General features: G+C 41.7%; 3 protein-coding genes across 7 annotated transcripts in view; 2 read left to right on the top strand and 1 right to left on the bottom strand.

Moving 5' to 3' along the window:
- plod1a (procollagen-lysine, 2-oxoglutarate 5-dioxygenase 1a) overlaps nucleotides 1–1,986 on the top strand; it is a 30,329-nt gene extending 28,343 nt beyond the window's left edge. The window contains exon 19 of the mRNA XM_085146723.1: nucleotides 150–1,986. Coding sequence (XP_085002849.1) covers nucleotides 150–305 — 156 coding nt within the window. The 3' untranslated portion in view covers nucleotides 306–1,986. The remainder of the gene's footprint in view (nucleotides 1–149) is intronic.
- tpx2 (TPX2 microtubule nucleation factor) lies at nucleotides 1,851–17,196 on the bottom strand. Of its 3 annotated transcripts, none has more exons than XM_085146724.1 (17): nucleotides 17,104–17,196; nucleotides 16,457–16,608; nucleotides 13,510–13,632; nucleotides 13,293–13,416; nucleotides 12,600–12,662; nucleotides 12,320–12,424; nucleotides 8,980–9,089; nucleotides 6,420–6,565; nucleotides 6,100–6,271; nucleotides 5,866–6,004; nucleotides 4,924–5,146; nucleotides 4,745–4,840; nucleotides 4,497–4,670; nucleotides 4,268–4,414; nucleotides 4,085–4,196; nucleotides 3,267–3,451; nucleotides 1,851–2,137 (listed from the first exon to the last, which is right to left on the bottom strand). In XM_085146724.1, the coding sequence occupies exons 2-17, from the start codon at nucleotides 16,566–16,568 to the stop codon at nucleotides 2,027–2,029; spliced, it is 2,142 nt and encodes a 713-aa protein (XP_085002850.1). In that variant the 5' UTR covers nucleotides 16,569–16,608; nucleotides 17,104–17,196; the 3' UTR covers nucleotides 1,851–2,026. The 3 variants fall into 3 exon arrangements, with proteins under 3 accessions (XP_085002850.1, XP_085002851.1, XP_085002852.1); XM_085146725.1 differs by having other exon boundaries at nucleotides 3,267–3,433; XM_085146726.1 differs by having other exon boundaries at nucleotides 12,320–12,388.
- A 3,215-nt stretch (nucleotides 17,197–20,411) lies between these two features.
- The window catches only part of LOC146494742 (rho-related GTP-binding protein RhoA-C), a 10,931-nt gene continuing 3,535 nt past the window's right edge, over nucleotides 20,412–27,807 (top strand). The window contains exons 1-4 of one of the 3 annotated variants that reach the window (XM_085146737.1): nucleotides 20,412–20,545; nucleotides 24,376–24,531; nucleotides 26,600–26,720; nucleotides 26,815–26,945. In XM_085146737.1, the coding sequence (XP_085002863.1) occupies nucleotides 20,453–20,545; nucleotides 24,376–24,531; nucleotides 26,600–26,720; nucleotides 26,815–26,945 (501 nt within the window). In that variant the 5' untranslated portion in view covers nucleotides 20,412–20,452. Of the gene's footprint in view, nucleotides 20,546–22,711; nucleotides 22,734–24,375; nucleotides 24,532–26,599; nucleotides 26,721–26,814; nucleotides 26,946–27,807 lie in introns of those variants that run through there. The other 2 variants (XM_085146739.1, XM_085146738.1) reach the window with 2 other exon arrangements.

The raw sequence follows: 27,807 nt of genomic DNA, 5'->3' as shown, positions 1-27,807 counted from the left end.
TCTTCAGTTTGTGGCAGTGAGGCATAGAAAAAAAAGGCTTTTGTATCATTTCTGTTCATGAAGAACTCAGGAAGTTGTTGAAGGGTTGTTAATGATCATAAAACTGCCACAGCCATCAACTGTTGATATGTACTGTTTCTTGGCTGCAGGGTGGTGGATGCAGGTTCCTCCGCTATGACTGCTCCATTCAGGCTCCTCGTAAAGGCTGGGCCCTTCTGCACCCGGGCCGCCTCACTCACTACCACGAAGGTCTGCCCACCACCTCTGGTGTCCGCTACATCGCAGTGTCCTTTGTGGATCCGTGAGCTCACAAAGATGGCTGAACTTGACCAAGCGGGACACATACTGACCACATGGTCCAGCATCATTCTCTGCATTGTCCGATTTAAAGCAGAATTGTTTTTGTTATCATCAACTCATTTCCTTTAATCTGATATGGCTTCTGTCACACTCACACGGTGATGAACTATTAGCTGCATTAGACAAACTTTTCTGTAGTGAAACATGAAAAACACACAATTTAATCACCACTTAAGATGAGAACTGTTTATTTAAAGTGATATTTTGCCCATGAGTATTTTTCAGCAGCAGTCTGCAGGTGTTACCCATCATATGCTCATTTGTATTCAGGCCAGTAACCATCAAAGGTGTAATTTGAATAATTGTTGACTGGCTCACTGAGGTTTGAAAGGCCTAAGTTATCTATTTGTTCATAGGTTTTGTCAGAATTAAGCATTTCTGGAAGGTGCACTACTTCTTGTCAGGTTTTTGAACAGCTTCAAAGGGATATTTAAGAATAGGTGATGTCACAGCTCACACACTTCTCATGTGAAAGGAGGAAGTGAGGTTGTGGGAAAGCGTGCACATAAAGACGTCACACATCAAGAAAACACATCAGGAGATGACTTTTTTAAATACATTTTATAATATGTTCATTTTGACTTTAGAATACTTTCAGTGCTGAAATCACCAAGAGCTTTCCCCTCACAGAATGGCAGCATCTGTTGCTGGAGAAGCTGTGTGTCATTCAGCATTCATGGTGCTGGATGGACGGACAGCTGGATGTTTAATTGGTTTATTTTGTATTTCTTTGATCTCAGTTCTGTTTTTTTAAAGAGGTAACGCTGCAAAAACTAACGTGGGTCAGGCATAGGAAGCCTGTAAATGCTTGGACCCATTAGTTTTGTTGGGCCAACCAGAAGGCTTGTGTAGTAACACAAGTCATGTCTTCAGCTGAACTTCATTACAGGCAGCTTACCTTTGATTTGTAAAAATAAGTTGTTTTGCTTGATTTTACTTCAGCAAATATCTCTTTACTGTAGCTAAAGCAGCTTTTTTCAGACACTCCAAAGCCTGTTTTGTACTGTATTAGATAAAATCCACACTGAGAAGTTTCATATTGGAATCACAGCTCACTTTTATTCTTGAAACTGATGTTCATGAGCTTAAATTTGTAGGACAGTGAGGTTCAGTCTCACCGTTTTTGGTCTGACCCAAAACCATCAAGTTCTGTGTATAAACATATTTAAGAATAATGATGATTAAAAGTCTCAGCAGTGCTCAGTGAGGGCTCGTCTTATGAAACAGCACCTCTGGTTTGGTGGTTCAGCCGTGAGCACCATCAGGAAACCAGTCAACCAGGAGAAGTCTGATGCCAAGTGTTAAAATTTAGATATTAAACTTTGTAATAATTCTTCCCCATGGACGCACAAGTTTTAGTGTCTTTTATTTGTATAGCACTCCAGTTCCTGGCCAATCACAAAAAGAGCTCTTTAGCAAATAAACTGGCGACTTTGTGCTGATGTCAAACAATCTGACAGAACTCACTCAGCAGTTAACAGGCCAATAACTATTGGTGGGTGTAGATGATGTTTTATTCTGTAATTTAAAACAGTCACATTAATGAGTGTACATCAGACAGCTAAAATACAAAGCTAAACATGAAAAAAAAATGTAAAAGCAATGTAAAAACAACATTTCAGGTCAGAGATTTCTGTGGTAACGTTACATTTCACAACAAAAGTGGTCACAAGCGGAAGCGATCGGAGAAGTTTGGAGACTCCGGGACTGTAAGAGGAACTTCGCTCTTCTTCACAGCTACAGGTTTGTAGTGTCTGATGGGCTGAGCTTTGTGCACCTGCAAAGTGTGACATACACTGTGTCAGACCACAGACAGGCTGTAAAGTACTGATAGAGCAATAACATACAAGTATATAGTATCATTACACGGAGCCCTGTAATGACTGTGCAGCGTTTTACACACCAGCTCAAACTGTCACACAGGTCATCCTACTGGGACGTGGCACGGCCTTATGGTTGATATTTGATACGAAGCACCTTGTGGCGACTATTGTGAATTGGTGCTGTGTTAATAAAATGACATTGAGTATTTAAGAGAGAGATATAGATATCTATATATATATATATATATATATATATATATATATATATATATATATATATATTTAAGGACAACATCTCACCATTATTTAATGTGATTTTATTTCGAGTGATACGACAGGGTTTATAAAAGTATGCTCAGGCAGAAGCTATAAATTAAATCTATTTGTTCCAAATCTGATGAAAAGCAGCATTTCCATATTAAATATTTACAATATTACATCATGCCACTTTCTAGTAGTCTTTGTACTGCATGCAGCAACTTTCTATCCCTCCTCAGCATCAAGTGAGGAACATGACCAAAATATATGGTCTTAAAGTTTGGAGGTATTTGTGTTCTGAATGTCAATGCAGCTTACGTTTTGGGAAATCCCAAAATACACGGTTGTGGTTTGCATCACCTGAACTGCATGGCTCCACCAGAATTTGGGTTCTTAGATTTGTCTTGATGTGGGGTTTTGAAATCTCTGATTATGTTCTTCCAGCAGTGCTCTGTCCAAGTCAGAGGGTTAGCTGAAGAACACTGGAATGTGCAAATGTTACCAAAGACTTCCACTGATAGTTTCCCAGTAAAGGTTTTAATGGTGACCACAAGAGCAGCGCTGCTGTTTTGGACGATCGTTTTCTTTCACTTAACCTGAGCTCAGCGTCTCAGTAGCAGCTCCGCCTCTTTACAGTGTATAAACAGACTGTAGCTGCACTTTAAACTGTGCCAGCGTCATCATCATCACTGCTGCTGTTGTGTTAACAGTCTTTGTTCAAAACTGGGGGCTGTGTGAGCTGCCAAACATGCATTTTTCTATCCATCTGTAGCTCTATATCTACACACACCAGCACCAGGCGCTGCTGATACTTTCTGCAGTTACCTGCTCTTGTCGCAGCCGGGCAACCTCCTCCTTCTGTCTCTGCTCTTCTTCTCGTCTCTGCTCTGCCTCCATGTGCGCCCGCAGAACCTCCTTCTCACTGGTCACTCGCTCGTACTCCTGCCACTCTCGGGCACGCCGCTCTGTTGCCAGTTCAAAGGCCTCTACAACTATGGAAGAATTATTACCTTCAGAGTGCAGTGACAGATGACAGTGAAGACAGAGGACACAGTGAGTGACACAACCTTGAAGAGTGGTTCAGCCTCAGCAAAGCTGAAGCACTCTTAAAGACACATGCAATTTTCAGACAGTATTCAACACTTTTATCATCCATTAGTCATTCTCAGATCAATCAGACAATAGTGAGATATTTATCAAGAGCCAGTAAATGTGGCTCCAGTGTTTGATAATCAAACTCAAAACTACTTTTCTGATAATTGCACTGAATACTCGCAGCAACAACAAAGCGCAGACATGTGGCTGCAGCTGTATCGCAGCGTTCTACATGTCAGCTGAAGATGGAGGTGAAGCAAACACCTCTGTGCCTAGGTGGAGTCTCCAGGTAATCTGATTTGCTAAGAGCAATATAACGCTCATATTTGTCATTGACATTCCTCAGAGAGAGAAATAAAGCAGTTTATGCTTTATAGTTTGTCAGACTGTCATTTGAACATTTTGGAAAATGTGGCATTCAGCTGAGGAAAGGAGATGTGGCAACAGCACAACAGACTATCTCTATACAGCTGCAACCTCCCATCATGCATCACAGCAATGATAATAAACACAAAGGATCTGTTTTAGTCTAAATTAAGCGTCCTTACCCACTGCAGGCCGGGCCTCTTTCTTGGGCCTGAAAGGCTCCTTGTGAATGACGGTGTTGGGCCGAGCTTTAAATACTGCTGCTTCCTCTTGATGTTTCTGTTCTTCTTTCACCTGTGAGGTACAGATGTTGTGAGTGTTATTCAAATTAAAAAATGAAAATAAAGTGAAAAATCCCATCATACCATCTGCTCCCAGCGACTGTTCTTCACAGTTCCCCGTTCATCCAGAAGCAGCCTAAAAGGCTCAGGCTTGGTAGGCTCCAGCTTCTTCTTCTCTGGCAGGACCACACTGTCAAAGTCAGGCAGCGGCTGGGCCTTAAACTGTGGTATCTGGAAAATATTCAGGCGACAGAGAGTCACTCAGTAACTCTGTACTGTGAAACTCTCGACGACAGACTGAAAGTCAGACTACCTCTTCGTTTCGCTTTTCCTCCAACTTTTTCTCTCTCAAGGCTTTTCTTTCACGCTCCCTCTGCTCAAAGGAGAAAGGACAGATCTCCACACGGTGGTTCTCAGGTAGCCGGGGCTGAAAGGGCAGGCCGAAGTGAGGCACTGGGGGGGCCTTAACTGGTGACGGCTGCTTGACCTGACAAAGACAGTTTTATGGGTATAGCTGCAGTAGACGGTGCACAGAGCCATAGCAAAGACACGCGTCCTTACCTCCTCGACCTTGTGATCCAGTCGAACTCTCTTCTTGAGGGCAAAGGCAGGAGACTCGGGAACAGTCGGATTTGCAACTTTCTTTTCTGGCAGTCCCTGTTGATGAGATTCCCACACAGTAAAATCTGCCTTTCTGCAATGAAAAAACAACTTTGAAACTCATCAGTGTTTAAACTCACCACAACTCTTTCCAGAACCTTTTTGGGCAGAGGCTTGGCTTTAAAGTTCTGGGGCTTTTCATCATCCTCCTGGGGCTTCTTTGTGGCCTGCCTCTCCTGGAGCCTTTTTTCAATCTCCAGCTCAAAGCCTTCAGGTACGGTGGGCTCCTTCACTGCTGGCTTTTTTAGGTCCTCTGCACTCTCCAGTATCTTCCTGTTCAGCTCCAGCGCCTTGATTTTAAAGCTGCGTTTAAAAGCCAACATTAGTCAATGGTCACTAGTTCAAAATGTAACGCTGTCACAGTGAAGTGACCCAAACGTAGCTTCTGCCACAACCAAACTACAACTGTAGCGGCAAAAACACGTCACATCAATCAACACATTTCAGCATTTTGGCCTCTGTAACTGTTGAAGCAGCACCCATGCACATACGGATCCATGATTCCTAAATAATCAGCTGTATTTTGTACAATAACGGTCCTTAAAGAAACCCTGCAATGCCACATTTTCCATGTGTTAGCAAAAGAAGGAAGTTTACAATGGCTCATCTGAAACATCTTAGTGCATTTATTATTTCTATGCTATTGTAAGTCATTATTTTCAGGCTGTCCTAAACACTGCCTGAAAAACCTTCAGTTGATGCCAAATACTGCACCAAAAGTACTGACAGGAACTAGAAAGTAAGAGAGCACACACACTGGCTTCTCTTTAGTGGCTCCAGATTCTGATTTAAAATCCTTCCCCTCAAGCACAAGTTTGGATTCAGGAGGCAGACGCGCTCTACTTTTAAGATTAGGCTTCAAACTTTCCTTTTTGCTTATAGTTAGCACTGGATCAGGTCACCCGGACACTTTAAATACGTTTTTTGCAAAACACCAGAAATTTGTTGTGAAACCACATTTCCCAACACAAAGTGACGGCACATTACAAGAACCTCCAACCAGAAAAAGCCAAACTTCTCACTTTGCAAGTTTTTCCGCCTCTTCAACCTCCAGCTCAGCAGAGCACTTAACAGTAGGCGGCCGGCTCCTCTGACGAGTCATCAGGTGTGGGGAGTGGGGCTGAGTGAGCTTCAGGTGGTTCCCCTTTGCTGTGGCGGGTCCTGTTGAAACAGGACGCAGGTACAATGAAAACCTGCAATAATGTTTTAATAACCCTTATCTGAAGAGTGTCACAGAGAGTCAGCATGCACCACACCTCTCTCTTGACTTCTACGACTGTGCATATGGTAGCGGGTGGGGGTTCGCTTCTGGAACTGCTCGATCTGCTGGGCCATGGGCACATAAGCGCTCGCCTCTTCCGCCTTTCTCTTATTGCCTGTTGACAGGTTGAAAGGTTTGGGCACTGTGGCACCTTTCCGAGCCTTTGCCTGAAAACAAGTATAATCAGGTTTTTTTCATCTCACCTTAGCTTAAATATGCAGATGTTTCATCACGTTTCTTTTAGCTGCTGTTAACAAAGATTAACTTTATAGTGGGCTGCAATGAACTGGCAATAAAGCAAGTTGTGCCACTTACTGGGGAGGACGGTTTGCGAAGCTGACTGACAAAGTCCACTTCCTTCTCTGTGTTGCATGAAGTGGAGGACTTAACACGGGTATCTGTACTGAAGTGGAAGTCTTTGGGCACAGTTGTAGACAGGAACGTCTTCTTTGGTGGTGGATCTGAAATGACAGTGGTCTGTGGTTTGGTTTTGTTTTTTTAAACCAAACAAGTAAAGTGAACATTTTTAACCCCCAGAACTCTAAACTCATCGGAACTGCTAACAGGGGTCATTTTGACCTGCAACAACAATAATGGCAAAGACGGCGTTTCTGGGTCATCTCAGATCCTTTAAAAATGCACATGAGAGGAAGCAAGTACCATGCTCTCCTGTGTTTTAAATGCACTTTAGAACAGCACACAGCAACACTACATATGAGCGGGCGTAGGAAGGTTTGGGGTCTTCACTCACCCCGGTTCTGTTAGCCATCAGGGCTGGGAGGAGGTGCTGGCCGTCAGATTGAGGTCTGGGATGCGGGGCCTCCCTGCTACTGCAGATAAGGAGGTGGTCCGCTTGCCTCCACCCCAGAGAGAAGGGTTACATCTCCTGGGTTTAGGTGCGGCTTGCCCCTCTGGGGGCGGGGGTACCTGGACCTGGGATATAGAGTATGTTTGGGGAGTGCGACTGTCTGTGCAGTGTCTATTTGTGTCTGTCTACACGTTGGGTGAGTGCCGAGTATTTGGTTGTGCATATGGGGTGGGAATGCACGTTTGTGTCCACGTGCGCCTGTTCGTCTGTGTCTATATGTCAGGTTGGGTCTTAGACTCAACCTCTCTGGGTACATCTCAGGCCCTCCAAAGTACGGAGGCCTATCTCCCCTCACCACACTCCCTGCCAGTGGCTGATACCCTCAGACGTTGGTGTGTTGGTGGTCCTTGTCGTCTGGGGCTGGGCGCTCATGTATGTACCGGCTCACTCCTGGTGGCCGATTGGTGGGGCGTGGCGCCTGTGGCCCGGCTGGGCCCCTTCCGGGGTATGGGATGCCCTCAGGCCCCTGGGCCTGAAGCTCGGTCCTCTCTGTCACAGCTGGCTGCCGGCAGAGCCCGCGGGTGCGCCACTGCAACCCCCTCTGACCTCTGCTCCGTAGCTGCTGGGTGACCTCTCGTTTGGGGCTCTACTCTGCTCTTCCCAGGAGGGTGGCACGGTTCCCCCCCTTTTGGTGGTCCTCCTCGGGTCCTTGTACTCTGGGGCCTCTGGATATCTGGGGCTTGGATCTCCTCCATACCTGATTCATACCCTGGGGGACGGGGCTATGGCTCCCCACACTCCCTAGCAGATCGTTACATGGAGAAACCTTTGGAATACCAGCATGCTGATCCACACAGGTGTGCACACAGGTGTACACACGGTGTTCACAGACGCGGACTACACCTTTCTTGGCTGCTGGCTCAAAGCACATTGTGCGCTGTCTATCTTGCGTGCTGCACAATATCGTTTAATATTTAGTATCTACTGTTATCTACTGCTAGCTAGTTTATTGTGATGGTGCTGTTTTTATTATGTTGCTCTTTTTTTGTTTGCTTTCTCTTCTGTTTTTTTTCTCCATACAGGTGATCCAGGTGTTTTGTTTGTTTTTCTTTCTTTCTTCCCCCCTTTCTCACAGTCTCTTCTCCCCTCTGGTTTTCTTTCTCTCCCTCTCTTTCTTTCATTCTTTCTCCCTGTCCTATCCCCCAGTCATGTCTGTCCCGTTTGTAGCAACCGAAAATAAAATCAATTCATAATTATAATAAAGGTCAATCAAATGGACCAATATGGCCAGGCCATGATGATCCACTTGGTAAAATAAATCCGCTTGGCATCTTTCTTGGCCTTAAGACAACAATTCTGATGGCTAAAGATCCAAACGGGACACAAAAAAAAATGCACATGAGAATAAACCAATAAACAAAGGGTACAACGCATAAAACTGACACCTAAACAATTAACTTGAATAAGAACATTATGAAAAGTTAAACATGTGGTAGTACATGTGCTGAAATAGAGGTGTGAAAACACCGTTAAACAGACCGATCAACTCACTGTCTGCATTGTAAACTTAACCACAGAGCAGGTTACAAAATGTAAGAAACATTTAATTTCTATAAAAAGTAAAACAGTCAAGTTTCATCCGTTTCCTTCACATCGTCTTTGCTGATCGGACCTGAAGCACCACCCACACTGTAGCTCAGTTCTGACACATCTGCTTCACCATCTGATTGGATTAGTTCTCCACACACTTGACTGCTCAGTTCACCCAGCATGCCTAGCAACACTTTCATTTAACTTTAATCTCTATGGGTCACAATGACATCTTTGACAGTTCAGAGTATGAGTGGTCGTACTATTTCTCCCCTCTTAAAAAACAAATTCACAAAAAAAAAAAAAAAAAATTTAGGAATATTTTTGGAAACACAGGCTGATGAAAAAAAATGACGGGGTTTTATTTTTCACAGCTCATTTTGTTTTAATACCAAAGGGTCAAACGTACCCGTCGGCAGTTCTAGAGTTAGAGTGTTACAACTGGCTGTAGCACCACAGTCTGAAACATGTACTCACTCCCAGCTAGAGCAGCCTTGTAGCTGGCCTCATTCTTCTTCCGGTGAAGAGCAACTTCCTTCTGAAGGTTCCTGATGCGCTCCAGCTCCAGCTCCTCAGAGGTGCTCGGCCTGCGGGTCACAGATTTTTGTAGACTTTAATCTTTAGTAAAAGTACATCTGTACCACCGTCTCTCATTTAGAGACTCAACATGTCAACATTCTCTTCATGACCCTACTACTAAAAAAGGCGACTGGCTCAAGCTCAAGGACTCATTTACACCAAATCCCAGACACTACACCTGCTACCATCATCCACCTTCCCACATGTTTGGGTGGGGTACTGTCTTAAAGAAGGATTCCTACAATGTGAGTACTGGAGGTCAGCCAAGTACTCAGAACAAACCTGAACAAGATAAATTCAAGCACTTCATGACAGGCGAGCCCTCAGACTGAGGACACAGGACTGCAACCATTGATCATCGTAATTATTAAGCATCCTATCCTGTCAATTAATCACATAATCAGACAAGAAATGATTTTTTACTTATGAGCAATAATCAAAAGAGAAAAAATGGTTTAAAATGAACTGCTCATTGGTTTCCATTTTACAAATGTCAGTCAAAGAACAGTCAAAGGTCAAAATCAAATAAGGTATACATAAAATCTCTACTCTGACACAAAATAAATGTCTGTGGCATTTGGCTGTTTGGGAAGAGGGAACGTTTTAGAAGTGACTTGGCAGCAGCAGACGGATGCAGAGCTACACAGGGCGAGCTTTCTGATGTGAGGGGTTTGTGACATTTAGTTTAGTCGTCAGTTTTTTTCAAAACAATGAGGCGACTCCTGAATGTCACAGATTGCTAAGAACCAACTAAAGGCAGGAAGAAATATATAAACACCTGTTTTTGTGAGGCCTGATGTGGCTGTATCGCCTGATACCCGTCCATGAGGAGGAGAACTCTGCAGCGGTTACCTGTGCCTCAACAACAGCCGCACACAGGAGTGACTGATACTCAGGGCTCGCAAAATCGCTAGCCCGATGTCCCGGGGCTAGCGATCTTTCCAGTCGGGCTACCAAAATCTAACTCACCCCTGCCCGTCGGGCTATCATAGGAAGGAAAATATATGTCTATGCTTTTGCATTCTTTCGCCAATGTAGCTGAGTAATCATGTCATTGGCATCGGTGAGCCACTGTCAATATGTGACATATTGAAATCGCGTTTGAATTTGCGCTTGCTTTTTGCTTTCACTTTCATTTTGCGATCGTGCGAACGGTGTGTAGAGAGCAGCAGCACTGATTGGTGAGTGACGATTAATTGCGCACCAATTCCTCTGACATCGTCTTATCACTCATTAGCTTACTATTCAAACGCGACAAGTGAAATCTCTCGCAGCAAGCTTAAACATGTGAGAGGTTGAGTGCGCAAAAAATCGCTGACCGTTATGTAAGTACGTGTGTAAAAGCAGCAGGATTTACGCTGGTATTTTAGTTCTGCTCAGCCAAATAAGACAGGTCAGGGTGAAGAAGGGGCAGCCAAAGAAAAGCTTACCACAAAACGGAAAAGTTATGACAAATCAGACTATGAGGCAAAAAGAAAGCACAGCTTTTTTGGTTTCATGGACGAAAGAATTTCTGTGGCTGGAATATGACGAGCTGAATAACATGATGTTCTGCCAGGTGTGTTGTGAGTTTCATTTGATTTCTGAGTCGACAAGCGTCTTTGTTACTGGGACCAGTAATTTTAAGAAAGGCCCCCATTAGAACCCATGAGAAATGCAAGAAATGCATTATTGCCCAGTCTGCAGTATCTTTCCCAGAACAAACAGCAATTGCAAAAAACATACTAAAAATAAACCAAGCACAACAAGAACTCATGAAAAATCTGTTTAGAACAGCGTGCTATGTTGCAAAGAGTGAACTACCACTGGCAAAATTTAGTAGTCTTTGCAAACTTCAAAAAGCAAATGGCCTAGATCTTGGTTCCACTTGCCTCTTACCCGTGACTTCAGTGGAAATTTCAAATTCAGGATCTGACACAGACTGATTTATGTCCTACACAGTTCTTACAAATTCATAGAAATTTCTGTTCAATTTGAACCAAGTATTTGAGTTGATGTTTGTAATTTTTATACAGTTGTTGTGATTTGTATTTTAACAAATTTTTTTGATTAATTTTGGAGGTGAGAGATTAATTTTGTTTCTCTTGTAACAATATTCCGTTACAATATTATACTTTAATGTATAATATTGTAACGGAAACAAAACATAAAAAAATTGCTTTCTTTTTTATTCGGGCTACTTAAATTTATTTTGGGCTACCAAAAACTGAAGAATGCCTGCCCGAAGGGCTACCAGAGATTTTGAAATTTTGCGAGCCCTGATACTGCAGCAGTAAGCAAAACGACCGGGCTGGAGAGTTCAAACAGCCGGAGACCAACTAACTCTCTAACCCCACCCCACACACCAAATCACACAAATCCCCGTTTCTCCACAACAACTCAGGCTGTCAGTAGCAGCTCATTTACACTGTGGGAATGATTTACCTGACAATGGAAAAATACTTATGACACGACACTAATGTGACAAACGCACATTTTTCTGGCCACACACTGTAACAAAACACAAGATTAATGTATGGTGGGTCTTTTAGCCATTATGTAGCACTTACCTTTGCTTTAACAGTGAACAATTTATGGTTGTTCCCCTCCGACACGGTGGCATTATTTACCCAGCCAGATCCAAAATGCATGTATCTGTCCCTGCTTTCAAAGCTTTAATCCTGGCAGCAGTGTAAGGTGAGGGGTGCTCTACAAGCTACATGGTGGTGACCAAACTGGTGAGACTCTCACAGAGACATCACTACTTTCAGGGATTCAAATAAAGCTGCACAGTATGATCACAGGTCCCCGAAAAAGTTTCTCTTCATATCTTCATTTTCCCCTCCATAGACAGATGATCCAAGCAGTCCGTCTAATATTTACAGTCATGAATAATGTTTTACCCACGAGGGTAGTGAGTCAGGTCATGTGACTGAACACACTTCTCACAAGTCCAGATTCTCTGTTTATAACCACTTTAAGACTGACAAATATCTGATTTTCATCCTTTTCTCTAGTTTTATACTCTCCAGCCTATCAGTTCACCCTCAGTCCTGCTTACAAACTTGGAACCTGCCGTCTATTTTTAGCTGTCTTAAAACCGCTCGCTCGACCATGAAGTAAATACATATGAGCCAGTTTTACTTTATCATTCTACACAAATGCTGAACATTTCCAGCCAAGAGCATTTTAACATTAATTTCAAGTTCTTTCTCATTGTACATTCAAGGATAGATAAAGGTGTAAGGCACAGTCTTACTCTGTGAGTGTGGAGGTGGAAGCTGCTGCGTGGGTCTGATGTTCTCTCTTTGAATTTAGCCGCTCACTCCTGCGGGGACCAAACCCGGAAATCAGCTGCTCACTCCTGGATTTTTGGGCAACAGGACATCTACATTAAACCACTGTAACTGAAAACTCTAAGAAAAAAGCTGAAGGTGAAGAGATGGTTTCTTAGCTTTCTAACTGGTAGAAAGTGTGCATGTGCTGGACTCTCAGCTTTTTCAGGTTTAGAATGATGACAGGATACTTCTAATACTCACTCTTTGCATTTCTTTGATGGTGGTGCAGCTGGACCACTGGTCATCTCTTTACGCTTTGAAACTCTAAAATAAATTAGAACAGAAGCAGTTCTCAAACTTGAACCGATTACACACAGATGCTGTTCTATAACCATCGTGTTTTTACACAGGGGCTGGATCAGACAGCGAAGCTGCAGTGTTTAAGGTTTGGACTCTGCATGGTACAAAGAGTACCGCACACCCACTTAGAGGAGTTGCCAATACATACATGCAATGCCACACATTTATATAGTATTTATTAATGCATTTGCACTTGTCTCTTCCACAATGTCAGTCTTACGTTTACTGTTTTGAACCAGCTTCATTTTCACCTTCTTTCCTTCCTGCACTCGGCACCAGTGGCACTTTTATTGTGACGACTATTTTTACTCTTTATCGTTCTGCTGTAACAAAACACTTTTCTTTGTGGGATCAATAAAGTATCTGTCCATATTTATCATGTAGGGTTTGTGTAGAACCTATTTAATACAAATGATATACAACAGGAAACTGTCAATGAATGACTGGATGTCAGAGTTTCATGAGTGCCGTCTCGTGTACAGCCCCTTTGGCAAAACCCAACAAGTCTTCTACTGAGTGCTTCATGTGGGAAAGAAACCTTTTGTGTGAAAGTTTCACATGGTTACACAAAAGTAACAACTACACCAACTGTACCTGCGTGGCTGTGCAGGGACTTTATTAACAGGCCTTTGCTTTGAACGGACATCATTCTGTGTGCGACGTTCAGCACCCCAGGACGTCACAATGTTTGCAGGTGGAGATGCCGATATGCTGGGACCTGGAACATAAAAACAATTACAGATAGTCACACATTAACCAAGTTACAAGGACAGAAAATAATGACTAAAGATGCACAGGGGTGTTGACTAACCAGAGTCACCATCAGTGTTTGTTTGAGACAACATCGTGTGCTCAGGCTCATCACTTGTCAGACGCAGCTGGTCCGGTCTCGAAGGTGTGATAAGATGATCACTTTCTCCCACAGCGTGCAATTCTGCCCACGAGAGATTCGATAGTCAAAATTTTTCAATTCTGGTCACTAGTACACTACAGGTTCGATTGTAAAGCCCCACTTTTTTTAGTTAGAAATCCCACCTGAGGGGCCATTCCAGTTTAGGAGGAAAAGAAAACATTAACCTAGTAAAGTCGGACTTTAAATGGAACACTCAGTCAAATCCTCAGGACTGACGATCAAATAGAGCAAGCCTACTCAAATGGTGGCAAACGGGCTACATGCAGCCCAGAAGCAACCTCTGAGTTGCCTGTGGTCCTGGCAGAATTTTTTTTCCCTACAGCATAGTGTAGACTGTGAATGAAACACTCCTAGTAGGCTAGCAACATTCAACCCACAATGCAGCGTGATGTTGTAAACATTAAGCTATCATGGCACCAGTTCCCTAATGTTAAGAAAGTAGCAGTCGTCATCCTCAGTATGTTTGGGTCAACGTACACATGTGAATCAAGCTTTTCACACATGAACTCAAAAAGCAGCTCTCGTTGTTCACTGACTGACACTTCACCACTGCCTTTGGATTGCACTGACATCTTACGAGCCAAAAGCTGCCACTCTTGTTCAGAAAAAAAAGTCACGTCTCAACATTAATAATGTAAGAGTAACTGCAGCCTACATATCAACATAATGTGGGATGTCTAACAAGCCATGCCTAATTACAGGTGTTGATTTAAAACAAACCTGTATTCCCTCAGTGTGCAGCAGTAAATATTGTATTCATATGTGTTACTGCTATGGTCTGTGCATTTGATAGGATTGATTGTTCTTTTTTAAATTCTGTTAAATGCTCTTGTGTGAAGATGTGTCTGAGTCACCAAAATATTTATTTTATTTTGAAAGGGAATTATCAAAACATCTGTTGTGTTTTTTTATAATTTCAAATGTGAAGAAAAAGTATTGCTACTACTGCAGACGCTATTCAGTGATAGATCATTTAATGTTTTTTATGGACCTTTAGGTGTGCATTTGAGAGAGGTCACCAGATTTAAAAGGAAAAAAGTGAATAAACATTACTTGTTTTTCAATACATTTGCGTTGGTTTGAAATTTATCATGATCTGCTGCTACTGGCTGCAAAAATATCTCTACAAAAAAATAAATAATAATAACCTGGCCCAAATAACTTTTTAGTTGAATAGCCGTGAAATAGAGGATCAAACGCCATTAAACAAAAAGACACTATAGTAGTTTGTTGACCTCGAGTGCTGCTGATCTGACCCAAGCTAAAAACGACTCTTCCTCCCTCCTATTTTAAATATCACAGTCAGGACGTGCTGGTTAGCTCAGTGAGAGACCAACAAACCATTGGCCACATGGCCAGAGTGCAGCGACGCATGCTTCAGCTGCAGCCCTTTGCTGCATGTCTTCACCCCTACTCTCTACTTTCTTGTCTTCATTGCTCATCTATCCAATAGAGGCATAAAATGCACAAAAAATGTTTTTAGAAAACAATTACAAAACACCACAGTCAGGACTAACACGTGGTAATATTCCCTAGTCCTCTGGATTACAATGGAGACCCTGCTCTGCAGAAGAATGCCAGAGTTACCAATCTCACAGTTAGTTGTGATAGTTTGTTGAACACGCTTCCTGGAATAGGGCCCTGTTGATGTCTTTGTTTTGGTTTTGTAACCATTATGAGGCAACAAACCACAATGCATTGCCATTCCAAGAGCAATCACTGGTGTGTGTTTATATACATCATCGGGAATTCGATGGGGATGTGGCAAACAGCACCTAGAGGCCAACTTCAAGCTCTGTCCCCACTGCTGTTCTTCACAGGCCTGAACCCCCTCAGCCCGACCATTAACAAGACTCGCTAGGGATACAGACTACAGAATGGAGTTGAGGTTAGCCACCTTCGCTTCATGGAGGACATGAAGCTGTATTCAAGGAGTGAACGTGGCATTGATTCACTGATCTATACAACAAGGATCTACAGTAGTGACACAGGTATATAATCCAGACTGCAGATGTGTCGTTGGACGGTTATAAAGAGAGGGGAGGTAGTCAGAATCGAGTGGGTTGCACTACCAGAAAGCAACATTGCAGATATCAAGGAAAGTTAAAAGTACTTGGGAATCCCACAGGTAAATGAACACCACAGTCACCAAATACCCAACATGACAAATCTTTTAAAAAACTGGACTAAATTTCAATAAAACTCATTTTCAATGTAAAAGATACACACAGGCTTCAAAACAGATCTTTTTTTTAATATATATAATACAACACTCTTAAAATACATATGCAGGGACACTGAAGCACTTGTAAATATGAAATTAAATAGTAAAATGAGGAACTGGCTGGTTCATATACAGCGCTTTTCTGCTCTGAGCACTCTATAAAACCACCTCATTCAACCATTCACAACAAATCAAACATTAGTACCCCAATGGATGCATCAGAGAGCAACCTGGGGTTTGTATCTTGCCCAAGGATATTAGGCAAACAGACTGGAACAGCCCAGCATCAGAGCCCCAACTTTCCAAATAAAGATGACCTGCTCTCAGCGTAAACTCTCTCTTTACATTCAAAACACTTGGAGATGACAATATTACCTGCGAGTGGACACTTTGGTCAAAACTGTTAGCCAACATCCTATGATAAAGGATACTGGCAAATGGTAGGAATGACGTACACAGGTTTTTGTGAAACAAGTCACCAAAAAGCCTTCTTCAAAAAGTGATCGCTGCCTGTTAGATCCGCTTTTGTAGCCCTCCATAACAACACCCACTTGCTGTATGCCCAGCAGGGTATCCTTTAAAATGCATATTGTTGGATAAAGATGTCCAGAGGACACTTACCAAACCACTTGTCGTCGGTTTCAGCATTCACTAGTTCTTTGAAGTCAACGACGTGGGACGGGGCATCAAACTCGTAGCGCTCCGAAGTATCCCCGGACTCGTTCTCGGCCATGTTTTCAAGTTATTTCTTCGACAACTCACTAAACAGGAAACTACGAAGATTGCAAACTTCAAATTATCAATCTTTCAGACAAAAAAACAGTTTTATTTGCAACAACCAAACTGAGGTGACTTGCACCCACATAAACCACGGCTAGGTTGCATTCTATCGCTATGGCTTCATGGGAGACTATTGGCCGTGTTAGCCAAGACAACAGAGCAAACTGGCTGGAAAAGGTCAAAAGCATTTACTTCTCGTCTCCTAAGAGAATTTATGCGACAGTAATGTCACGTTAGCTTTGTAATTGCGGTTCCGAGTCGCTTTTTCTTCATAGAAACAGAATATAAACGGTAACATTGCTGAGAAAGAAACAACTGCCGAGCTAGCGTTACATACGTCTTCGCGAGAAGGTACTATTAACATAAATCCAACTATAAACTCACTCCATTATACACATAACAATATACAACACTATATACCGCTCACTAAAAAACTACATCTGAAAATAAGGCAGCAATAAATAATGTAAATGAGTGCAAAAACTCACCGTCTTTGCTCACTGCGACTAAAAGGGAAAACAAACAAGCCGCGCAGCGCTCAACGGAAGCGTTTAAATTTGCCACTGTTTTGAACCAGCCAATGACAAACGTTGTATTCGCCAACTTGTTACTTATTGGCTTATGCAATGTAAAGCGTATTACGTAACCACGTAATCACAAAACTTAAAATCTGCGTGATTTTGTACAGTGATGTGTGTAATTTTGAATACGCCGGCTCCAGTCCACATAATATTGAATATGCATTGTTATTTTTTTTTTTAGAAATACACACCCACAAGTTGTTAAATTCAGTGTCACTGAATCATCGACAAGTACAAATGTTTAATATGTGACTTTATTTTCGTTCGCTTAAAGATCGTTAAATAGACAGCCACTTTTTCTTCCTCCAAACGTTCATGTCTTATAAACAGTGTAAATGGTTACATTCATCAGCTAAGGAAAAAAATGCAAAAACTGATGGAACAAAAAATAAATAAATAAAAAATCAGCAAACGTTACAGTTACACATCATGATGTCAGTGTATGATAGCACATACAGATAAACGCACACAACTAAATTATAAAATAATGAAATGCACGACTGATTTTGTTCCTGCCTATGTGTTAACCCTGCGACAGACTGGCGACCTGTCCAGTGTGTACCCTGCCTCTCGCCCAAAGACAGCTGGGATAGGCTCCAGCACCCAGCGACCGTGAAAACGATAAGTGGTAGCGAATGGATGGATGGATGATTTTGTTCCTTCCTATTTTTCTTATGACCATGAAGTTTTCCAAAAGTAATGCACGTTCTTTTCAATTTAGTCCTCATCAAAATAACAATATGCAACACTATATATATATATATATATAGCGTTTATTAAATAAATGAAATATTTCATCACACATACATCTTAACAGTCCGACTGAATATCTTCCTTAGAAAGTTTGCTACATCCATTCAGAATAAGTGTCATAACCTTCCAGGCAGATAGGACTCACACAGGACTCCAAGCTAGAAGTTCAGTAGCTTATTTGCAGGATAACAAGGGGAGCAATGATACAGGCTTGGGTCTCCAAAAGCAGACAAATCACAGTTCCTCCTCTCCACAGAATGATTCCTCACCAGACATCAGCCCACCAGTCAACTGTCTCCAAACAGAAAAAAGTCTATCACGCTATAATTAATACATCAATTAGCCTTTTTCTCATTAATTCATTTAAGGTTATTTATTTGAGGTAAGCACCGATGATCACTGATGATCAATAAACCAATAGGATTGTCTTTCATTTGAAATGGGTTTGCTGTGGGGATGGACTGTGCTGAGGCTAAATAATCAGTAACTCCCCTCAGAGTTACTGTTTTTCATAAGAAACATTATTATTGTAATACTGTTAACAGCATCATGTTCTGTTAAACACAATGCCTGTGGTTTTGTGAATACGTTTATAAAATCATCCTAAATGTAGTCAAGTGAAATAAACACGTGATGACATTTTATTTATGCCATAGTTTATCATAGTTTATTTCTAAGAGTGTAGTAGACAAAAACACTGACAGCTGCAGAGGTCGTGTCTGGTGTGTTGAACATGAAACAGGAAGTGTTGATCTGAAATCTGGTCAGAATGAATCCAGGTGAAGGTGTGTCACAGGTTAATCTGGTTGGACTGACTGACAGCGTAGCATGGGAGGACTAACATCCACTCCCACATAGCAAAATTGGTATGGCCCCGGATCTGTCCCACACAATGTGCTTAAACATGGCCCACATACCGCAAAGAATGACGGCCCTTTGGTGGCCCAGACCTGGTTTGCCAGAGGTGGCCCACACATGGGCCAGCACAAGGCCAGTTGCATAGACACTGGTGGTCCTGTGCTGTGTAAGATATATTATTTATACTCTATACTCGACTTTGTCTACTGTATGTGGTCAAAACTGCTTGGTCCCATTAAAACCTTTGCTGAGTCACATTGTGTTTGTTTTTGCTTTAAATCTAAACTCTGCCCACCAAGATATTTGATGGAGTGCTGAGCAACTTTGGGTTTGCCTTCTTTATTTAACACTCAGCTTGGCCAGTACAACCTAACAGAATGATCTAAAGTAAGCTGCTAGTAACAAGTGGTCAGTGCAGGCTAAGTGATATTGTCACCCTCAAAAGTGTGTGACTTCATGATCCAAAGGGCAAGCAGCTGTACACTGACTGCACTGGTGCAGTTATCAAGAAGAGGGGACTGTTTTTATCTGACAGTGGATTTCATGGCAGTTCTCCTGATGGGGCAGTCTCTGATAACTGCATCATTGAGAAACTGATTCAAATCAGTTAATTCACAAGTTATTACTTCCGGCTTTTTAAGAAGTGCAGATTTTTAAAATGACTAATATTGTGTAGTCTTTTAACACAAAACAGCACGAAAAATTATGCCGAAAGTTTAGAATACATCCTCCCCTCAAAGTTTTGTGTATTTTCCACAAATTGACCACTGGAAAATGGACAGACTGTCAGGTTAAATGTGTGATATTGACAAAATTCCACGGTTCCCTCTAATGTGATATCAACCAGCAACGTGACAACCAATCCCTATGTTAATAATTCCTGACTATTGTATGTGTATGTTGTTGTTTTAAAGTGGGATAATTCCTGAATATTGTATGTGTATGTTGTTGTTTTAAAGTGGGAAAGATTATTTTCCAAACAAGATTTGGGATAAATAAACCATTTCTCATCATCATCAGAACAACAGACTGACAGAGCAACCAGCGTTGCTCCTATGCTGCTACAGACACGACAGTGACTGAGGTGCAAACCTCCTTAATCTCAAAACTGATGTTTCATCATTTAGGCACTGGCCTGGCCTTGTTTCTTTGATTCTTTCGTGTTGTTTGCCATTTTCAGTATGATTATTCAACATGTCTGGCTGTTTGAGAGTAATTATGAAAACAATATGTTCTTCGCATACATACAGTCTTGACTTTCAGTGCCCCGACTCACTTGAAAAAATTCATATGTGCTCTCCAGAATTTTAACTTGTGTGGGTAATATACAAGGTAATACATCTGCAACACGAGCTATCAGCGGTGACGCTTCAGTATATTGAATCAATAACATTGAACTTCAGAAACGATGAAGGGGATGCTGTGGGTGTCAGCTAACCTTGTTTCATATAATTTAATAGAGAAATGCTTTATATACCAACTGCGCTATATACACGAACATCCCTGGGAGGCTGTAATCAGGGGCAAAACCTTTCAGGCTCTCGGTTAGGGCTAAACAATGTATGGAGACGTTTCATAATATATTATTTTGGTTGGCTAAGTTGCCGTTCACTCATGACTTCAACGTATCCTATTGGCTGAAAGTATGTGGTTTGGCCGGGACAATCCTCGTAGCGCTTTCGGGGGCGTTAGTTCTGACAGGAAAACTAAAGAAAGGCGAGTATCTCGCAGGAAAAAGGTAAAACTCTGATTGCTCAGAATTTCCCTTTGCTTTTTAAAATTCCTAGCGTTGAAGCTGGTATCAAGTAATATGCTTCCTTCTCTAAAGTGTGTGTGTTTAGGTCGACAAGAGGCCAGCTATCATGAAGAAGTAAGCAAAGTTAGCAAGCTAATGATTAGCTTCCGTAGACGAAATGGAAACTGCAGCTAGGTAGAAGTTAGCCGACACTCTGGTGACCTAAAGAGGTCAACGGGATACTTCAGAACTGAGGAAACATTAGCACGCCAAGTTTTATGTAACTTCATTTCACCAGCGTTGAGCTGAGTTACAAGTGCCCCCTCCATCGGAGGCAAGTATCATTAAGGAAGTGAAGTTCTAAAGCAGCATAATACTACAAAATCCCCAGATAACCGAGGCTTAAACTCTCAGCAGTGTATAACGGTAAACTATCTTGTTGTGAAGTAGTTAATGGTTCGTATAGGTATTCACAGAAAAGACTAGTCGTTTATAGCATAACTGGAAAGTTAATTAGGAGATCGATGTACTCAAAATATGTCTGCCTTTACTGAACTGCGTTTGAGCGGACGTCTGAACCTTCAGGAAATAGTGATGTCACAGAAATACATCCTGAAATTACCGCTTTGGATAAAGAAGAGTCACTGCGCTTGAATGGGTTTATCGAGACAATTTAAAAGCCAAATTGTGGCATTTGTGAGGCAACGTATTTATATTGGGTGCCATATTTAGCCAAAAGGACAGAAACTTGGTCTTAACTATCATAACTGTACGTTATTGTGTAGTGATGTGTTCAGTGTTATTGCCACACACACACACACACACGCACACACACCAAAAATACTATAAGAAGTTTAATTTTTGACATGGTTGTCATATGTAATAAAAACATACCCACTAATGCTTTTAGCAAAACTCATAATTATTTATGTAAGAGATTAGTTCAATAGATTCATTTTTCTAAAAAGGCAGCTTGGTCCAAAATAACTTGGGAAGTTGAAAAATAAAATTTAGTTTTTAATAATTTCAATTATCAAAGGAAAAAAAAATAACCCAAACTACCTGGCCCTGTGGGGAAAAAGTTATTGGCCCCCTTGAGTTGAATTCAGTTTCACTCACCACCGAGGCCTGATTACTGTCAGACCAGTTTAATCAAGAAATTGCTTAAATACAACCTGTGTCACAACGTGAAGTAGGCTAAAAGATCTCAAAAAGTAACAAACCATGCCAAAGTCTAAAGAAACTCAAAAAGAGTTGAGAAACAAAGTAACTGACATCTGTCTGGAAATGGTTACAAAGCCATTTTTAAGGTTTTTTAAGGCACATGCGCAGACTTTTTGATGGGCAGAGCAATGTAATTATGGACTGATTTGCATGTTTACAATACAGAAGAAGGCCAAACATGGACAAACTAATTTCCCCCCGAAAATTAGGGCTGTCAGCCCTAATCATGATTAACGTGATTAAAATTTTGAATGTGCTCAACCCATCTGGAGCGCAGAATGAACAAACTTTGGATTAACTGCTGAAATGTGTTGACAGAGACATTTCAGGGATTTTAATTCAGTCTGCGCTCCAGATGAGTTAATTGTTCATTGTGTTAGTCGTGATGATGGCACATTAACGCTGAAAGCACTAAAAAAAATATAAAGTCGCCAATTCGGGATTTCTTTGGCTTTAAACCAGATGACAGAGGTAAACCTAAGGATGTAACCAAAGCGGTGTGCCGCTTGTGCAGACGTATAGTGCGAGCAAAGTACTCAAACACGGCTAACTTACATGAGCATGAGCACGTGTCCACCATCCGGCTGAGTATGCTAGGCTATCACCAGCTTCTGCAGCTCCATCAACAAGCATTTGGGCGCACTCTGAGGGGGCATTTGCTCACAGATGAAAGAGGGTGCTGTTAAAACAGCGCTATTATTTTTCTTTCTGTTGACTGCAAATCAATCAATCACTCAATAAATAAATACTTTTTTTTTTTTACGGATCTTGGAAGCTAGCTGACCAAAATGAGTAACATCCAAGCCATCAATACATATGGCCGACTATTCATCTAATGCCCATCTCCACTAGTAAGGTAGCTGCAGTAGAAGATATGTCACTGATAACAAGAACTCCTCACAGTCCTTGCAGGTCTTCACCTGAAGTCGAGCTCTTCGAGCCTCTGCGAGCAATGGAAACAGGCAAGGTGAGGATTAGTAAGTGTCAGAACTTCAATCCTTGATGAAACAACGCATTTGCAAATACATCAGGAAAATGACCTCCTGAGTTTAGCTGCTCCAAGAATGCCTAAGCTGAAGATGGAGAGTGATGAGGAAGAGGAAGTATGGATGACTGAGCCCCTGGGTGTGATGTACCATTGACGGATGAAGGAAGTGGATGACATCAAGAAATCCTACCAGTTCCTAGAAGAGGCCGGCCTACAGGACAGCACAGAGGCTGTGATCATGGCACATGCCTCTATGGATCTAAGCACCAGATCCATAAAGGCGACTGTCACAGCTGACAGGACCCAAGTTACAGACTGTGCAAAGGGACCCTGGAAACTGTGAAACACATAGTACCAGGATAAAACCTGGTGAGTGTTGTTCCTGGAATCCAGCACATTCCAGGAACAACATCTGAGACCTCTTTCCAGGAGAAGAGCGCAGTCCTAGGAACAGCTAAGATACAGAATGCATAATAGCAGGATGTCAAGTTGGGACTCAATATGCCTCCTGTCTGGAAAAACTAGTCACATGCATTGTTCAGGTGTGAGTTGGGCCCATTCTTCAACACAAACATTCTTCAAATTCTGTGGTGGTCCTTGGCTCTTGGACGACACTTCTGATAAGTCTTTTCCTGCAGGGAACCGTCTGATCCACAAAGGATTGGATGGTTCCCAACATCTGGGAAGAATTTCATGTCAGTAGCGCCTTTACATATATTTTCCCTTTGAAAACTGGTGACATGTTCAATACTTATTTTACCTGCTGTATTGAAAAACTAGTCCACCTACCTAGATACAGCAAGCTTCTTTATTTATTTTAACAAACCTGTGTTGTGCCTAATTTAGGGAAAATATGATTCAGCACCACTTTCCTCCTTGGGACCCTTAAAGGAAGTTTTGGAATATAATTCTCAGACTTGGATAAACTTTTCTTCCATGTTTTCATTCATTGTGTGGTTGAACTTCATGCAGCTGTACACTTTTTTTGTTTTTATTTTTTGGTGTTGCAACCATACATCACAATGCACGGTTTTCAAAGCTCAACTGTTGAGGATTGACCATGACATGTGTGAGTGCTCACACTCTGCAGGAAACCGTTATTTTGCGGCACAAGCAATAGAAAAGAATGTGTTTCAGAGTGTGTGAACGGGCCTATAGGCTTAAAATGTTTTACAAATCCCTGCATTCCATTTTCAGGCAAAGCAGTGGCTCTCTGATACAGTTGTCTCTGGTTTAGTTACAGATGGACATTAATAATGTCCTCATTAGGCACTCTACCTGCAAAGACAGGAAATAACCACAACTGACAAAAGCTAGAACTGTTTTGCCTAACGTTCAAAATAAGCTGTGATGAAACATTACAGTTGAAGTTATTTTGTGATTGGTGAGAAATGTGCAAACATTTTAGGGACCTTACTTCAGCTCTGTCCAAGCACACATTATTTTCTTCTTAGTTTTACGTAGTATTTTCTCACCTTTTCAGATTTCTTATTTCACTGATTTTGTGTTTTCACAAGAGCTCAAACCACTCACCCTAACAAGTTTGTCTTTGGCAATAAACCTTTGTGTTAATTTAAATCTTTAGCTTGGCTGATGGATTCTGTACTTTGACTTTTTTCAGATGGCGGCAATCAGAAAGAAACTGGTGATAGTCGGTGATGGAGCCTGTGGCAAGACTTGCCTCCTCATAGTGTTCAGCAAGGATCAGTTCCCGGAGGTCTATGTGCCTACAGTGTTTGAAAACTACGTGGCAGATATTGAGGTGGATGGTAAACAGGTAAGCTGTTCATTCTAACAATAAATGTCAAATTGTTTTATATTTATTGTAGCACAGTAGCATAGCAGTGTGTGTGCTATGTGTGAGGCTAAGAGTTTTAAGACAGGACATATCTAAAGTACTTTAACACTAGCCAATTTCATAAATAGCACATTATATTGTAACTATCGATTGATGTATGTACGTTAATATTGAAGCTGGAACTAGCTTTAATTATTTTCTCTATCATGGATAGCTTTATGAGTGTTAATATAGATATAGCTGATAGAGTTGTGATATTCATTACTGCAAAATTTGCTTTTAACTTTTTGGTCAGCCACCTGCACAAAATGCAGCCACACGGATGATTTCTGTGGTTAATAAGTTCAGAGTTTACTTTAAGTACACCTTGAGTAAAGCTTAACAATAAATAATTTTAACATGGCAGTCTACCACTAATAGATAGTATTAGTCACATGCGTTGCTCAGGTGTGATTTTGGTCCATCCTTCCACACAAACAGTCTTCAAGTCCTGAACGTTACATAGGCCCCTTCTATGAACTCTGACCTTTAGTTCTTTCCAAAGATTTTCAGTTGGGTTCAGGTCAGGTGACTGGCTGGACCATTTCAACAGCTTTATTTTCTTTCTTTGAAACCAGTTGACAGTTTCGTTGACTGTGTTGTCTTGCTGAAATGTCCACCTTCATCCTGGTAGATGGCAGCAGATTTAATCAAGAACGTCTTGCTTCATTTTTCTATTCATCTTTCCTTCAATGACATGAAGCATGTCAGTGCCGTATGCTGAAAAGCATCCCCACACCATGATGTTCCAACCTCCAATTTTCAGTGTTGGTATGGTGTTTGTGGGGCGATATGTTGTGACCTCCCAGCATGGTGTGTGTTTGGTATCATCTGACCAGACTAACTTTCCCAGTATTTCACAGGCAAACTTTCTGTAGCTCCATAAGTGCTCCTTGGCTCTTGGCTCTAATTCTTTTCACTCTTCTGTCTGAAGTCTTGTGGGGAGCATCCGGTCGTGGCTCGTTGATGGTAAAATGATGTTCTTTTCACCTCCAGATCATGGCCCCAACAGTACTTACTGGATCCTTCAGTAGTTTAGAAATTCTCCTGTAACCCATTCCATCAGTATGGTTGCAAAGGTCTAAGAGAGCTTATTTTACATTATATACATTATTTATGGACATCAGTGGTTTGACTTGTTTGTATGTGTGGATTGGATGGTTACCAACATCCGGTAGGAATTTCATGTCAATAACAACTTTAGAAATATATTTACTTAGAAAATTGGTGACATGTTCAATACTTATTTTACCTGCTGTATGCAGGTAAGTGTTAAGGCCAGTCAAACTTCGATACAAGAGCAATGAATTTAGTTCAGCACAATGAGGCACATCACAAACTAACCACCTCCTATTACCAGTTTTAAATCTCTGTTTATATCTAACTGTACATACTCGTGTACATACCCTTTCAAACTGAATTTCTGTAATACTGCATCTCACCTGCAGTATCTGTGCAGCTCACGCTTTGGATTCACTGATCAAGCAAAACATGATCTGGAGCCGGGTCATAATTTTACAGCTTAGCAAGAAAACAAACAAAAATGAATCCATTTCCCTTCCAGTTGTAAAACTGGAGTGAGGTCAGTCCATCCAAACTATCTATGAATGCAAAATCAAAACAATTATCAATGTGTTACTCAGTATAGAAATTACGTGTAGATCACATTAATCTTGAGAGAATGTCTGCCTCCTCAAACAAGGATCTTGGGGGCAGATGTCACCTAGAGGTTGGTGGGTTGTGCTGCTCTTTTCTTCTCTGCTGTCGCCCCCTTCAGTTTGTCTGCACCTTCATCAGTCGAGTGCTCATGCCCTCGATTTTAGGACTCTGTGGAAGCTAGAACACTAATCAATGATTTACACCTCATGCACTTACATACATGCCTGAATGGCTTCCATCCACCTGTTTTCATAGCATGCTGTTACATGATAAAAATGGGCCTGTGTTTGATGACCCTAAGCAGAATTGGTGTGTGTAGTAAGAGTTAACTATAGTCCCTCCCCTGCAGGTGGAGCTGGCCTTGTGGGACACAGCAGGTCAGGAGGACTATGACCGACTGCGGCCTCTGTCATATCCAGACACAGATGTCATCCTCATGTGCTTTTCCATTGACAGCCCTGACAGTTTAGGTGAGCCTGTTTCTGTTGGTTTCATTAAAAAAAAACTAAAAAACTCTTTTATATCTGCTGCATGTTTACCTTGTCCACATTGTACCTGATGCAGAGAATATTCCGGAGAAGTGGACTCCAGAAGTGAAGCACTTCTGTCCCAATGTGCCCATTATTCTTGTGGGAAACAAGAAAGACCTGCGAAATGATGAGCACACGCGCCGAGAGTTGGCTAAAATGAAACAGGTCAGTGACGGCATGCACTCATACAGTTTCATATTAATCCCACCACACAAACACTACACTAACATAACTAATGACAAAAACGTCCATAACTTTTGTCTGTCAGCCTTTAGTCAGTTCCCACTAACATTAATTAGGTTTTTTTTATAGGGCTGCAGCCACTGATAATGAAGACAAATATATTTACTAACTTTTGTTTTGACATAAACTACAAGTGAAAAGTTTGGACACAGCTTCTCATTCAATGGTTTTTCTTTATTTTCATGACTGTTTACATTGTAGATTCTCACTGAAGGCATCAAAACTATGAATGAACACATAAGTGTGAAATAACTCAAAACATATTTGATATTTTAGATTCTTCCTAACAGCTGCCCTTTGCTTTGATTCCTGCTTTGCACACTCTTGGCGTTCTCTGCATGAGCTTCATGAGGTCGTCACCTGAAATGGTTTCCAACAGTCTTGAAGGATTTCCCAGAGATGCTGAGCACTTGTTGGTCCTTTTGCCTTCACTCTGCGCTCCATCTCATCCCAAACCATCTCCACTGGGTTTAGGTCAGGTGACTGTGGAGGCCAGATCATCTGGTCAGCACTCCATCACTCTCCTTCTTGGTCAAACAGCCGTGACACAGCCTGGAGGTGTGTTTGGGGTCACTGTGCTGTTGAAAAATCAATGATGGGATGGCATGTTGCTGCAGGATGCTGTGGTAGCCATGCTGGTTCAGTGTGTCGTTAGTTTCGAATAAATCTCCAATAGTGTCACCAGCAAAGCCCCCCACACAATCACATCTCCTCCTCCATGCTTCACAGTGCATACATGTAGAGACCATTGTTCACCATTTCTGCGTCACAGGTGGAACCAAAC

This window comes from Neolamprologus multifasciatus, chromosome 20 (assembly GCF_963576455.1).
Source record: "Neolamprologus multifasciatus chromosome 20, fNeoMul1.2, whole genome shotgun sequence".
NCBI lineage: Eukaryota > Metazoa > Chordata > Actinopteri > Cichliformes > Cichlidae > Neolamprologus > Neolamprologus multifasciatus.
This window is presented reverse-complemented; position numbering and strand designations above follow the sequence as displayed.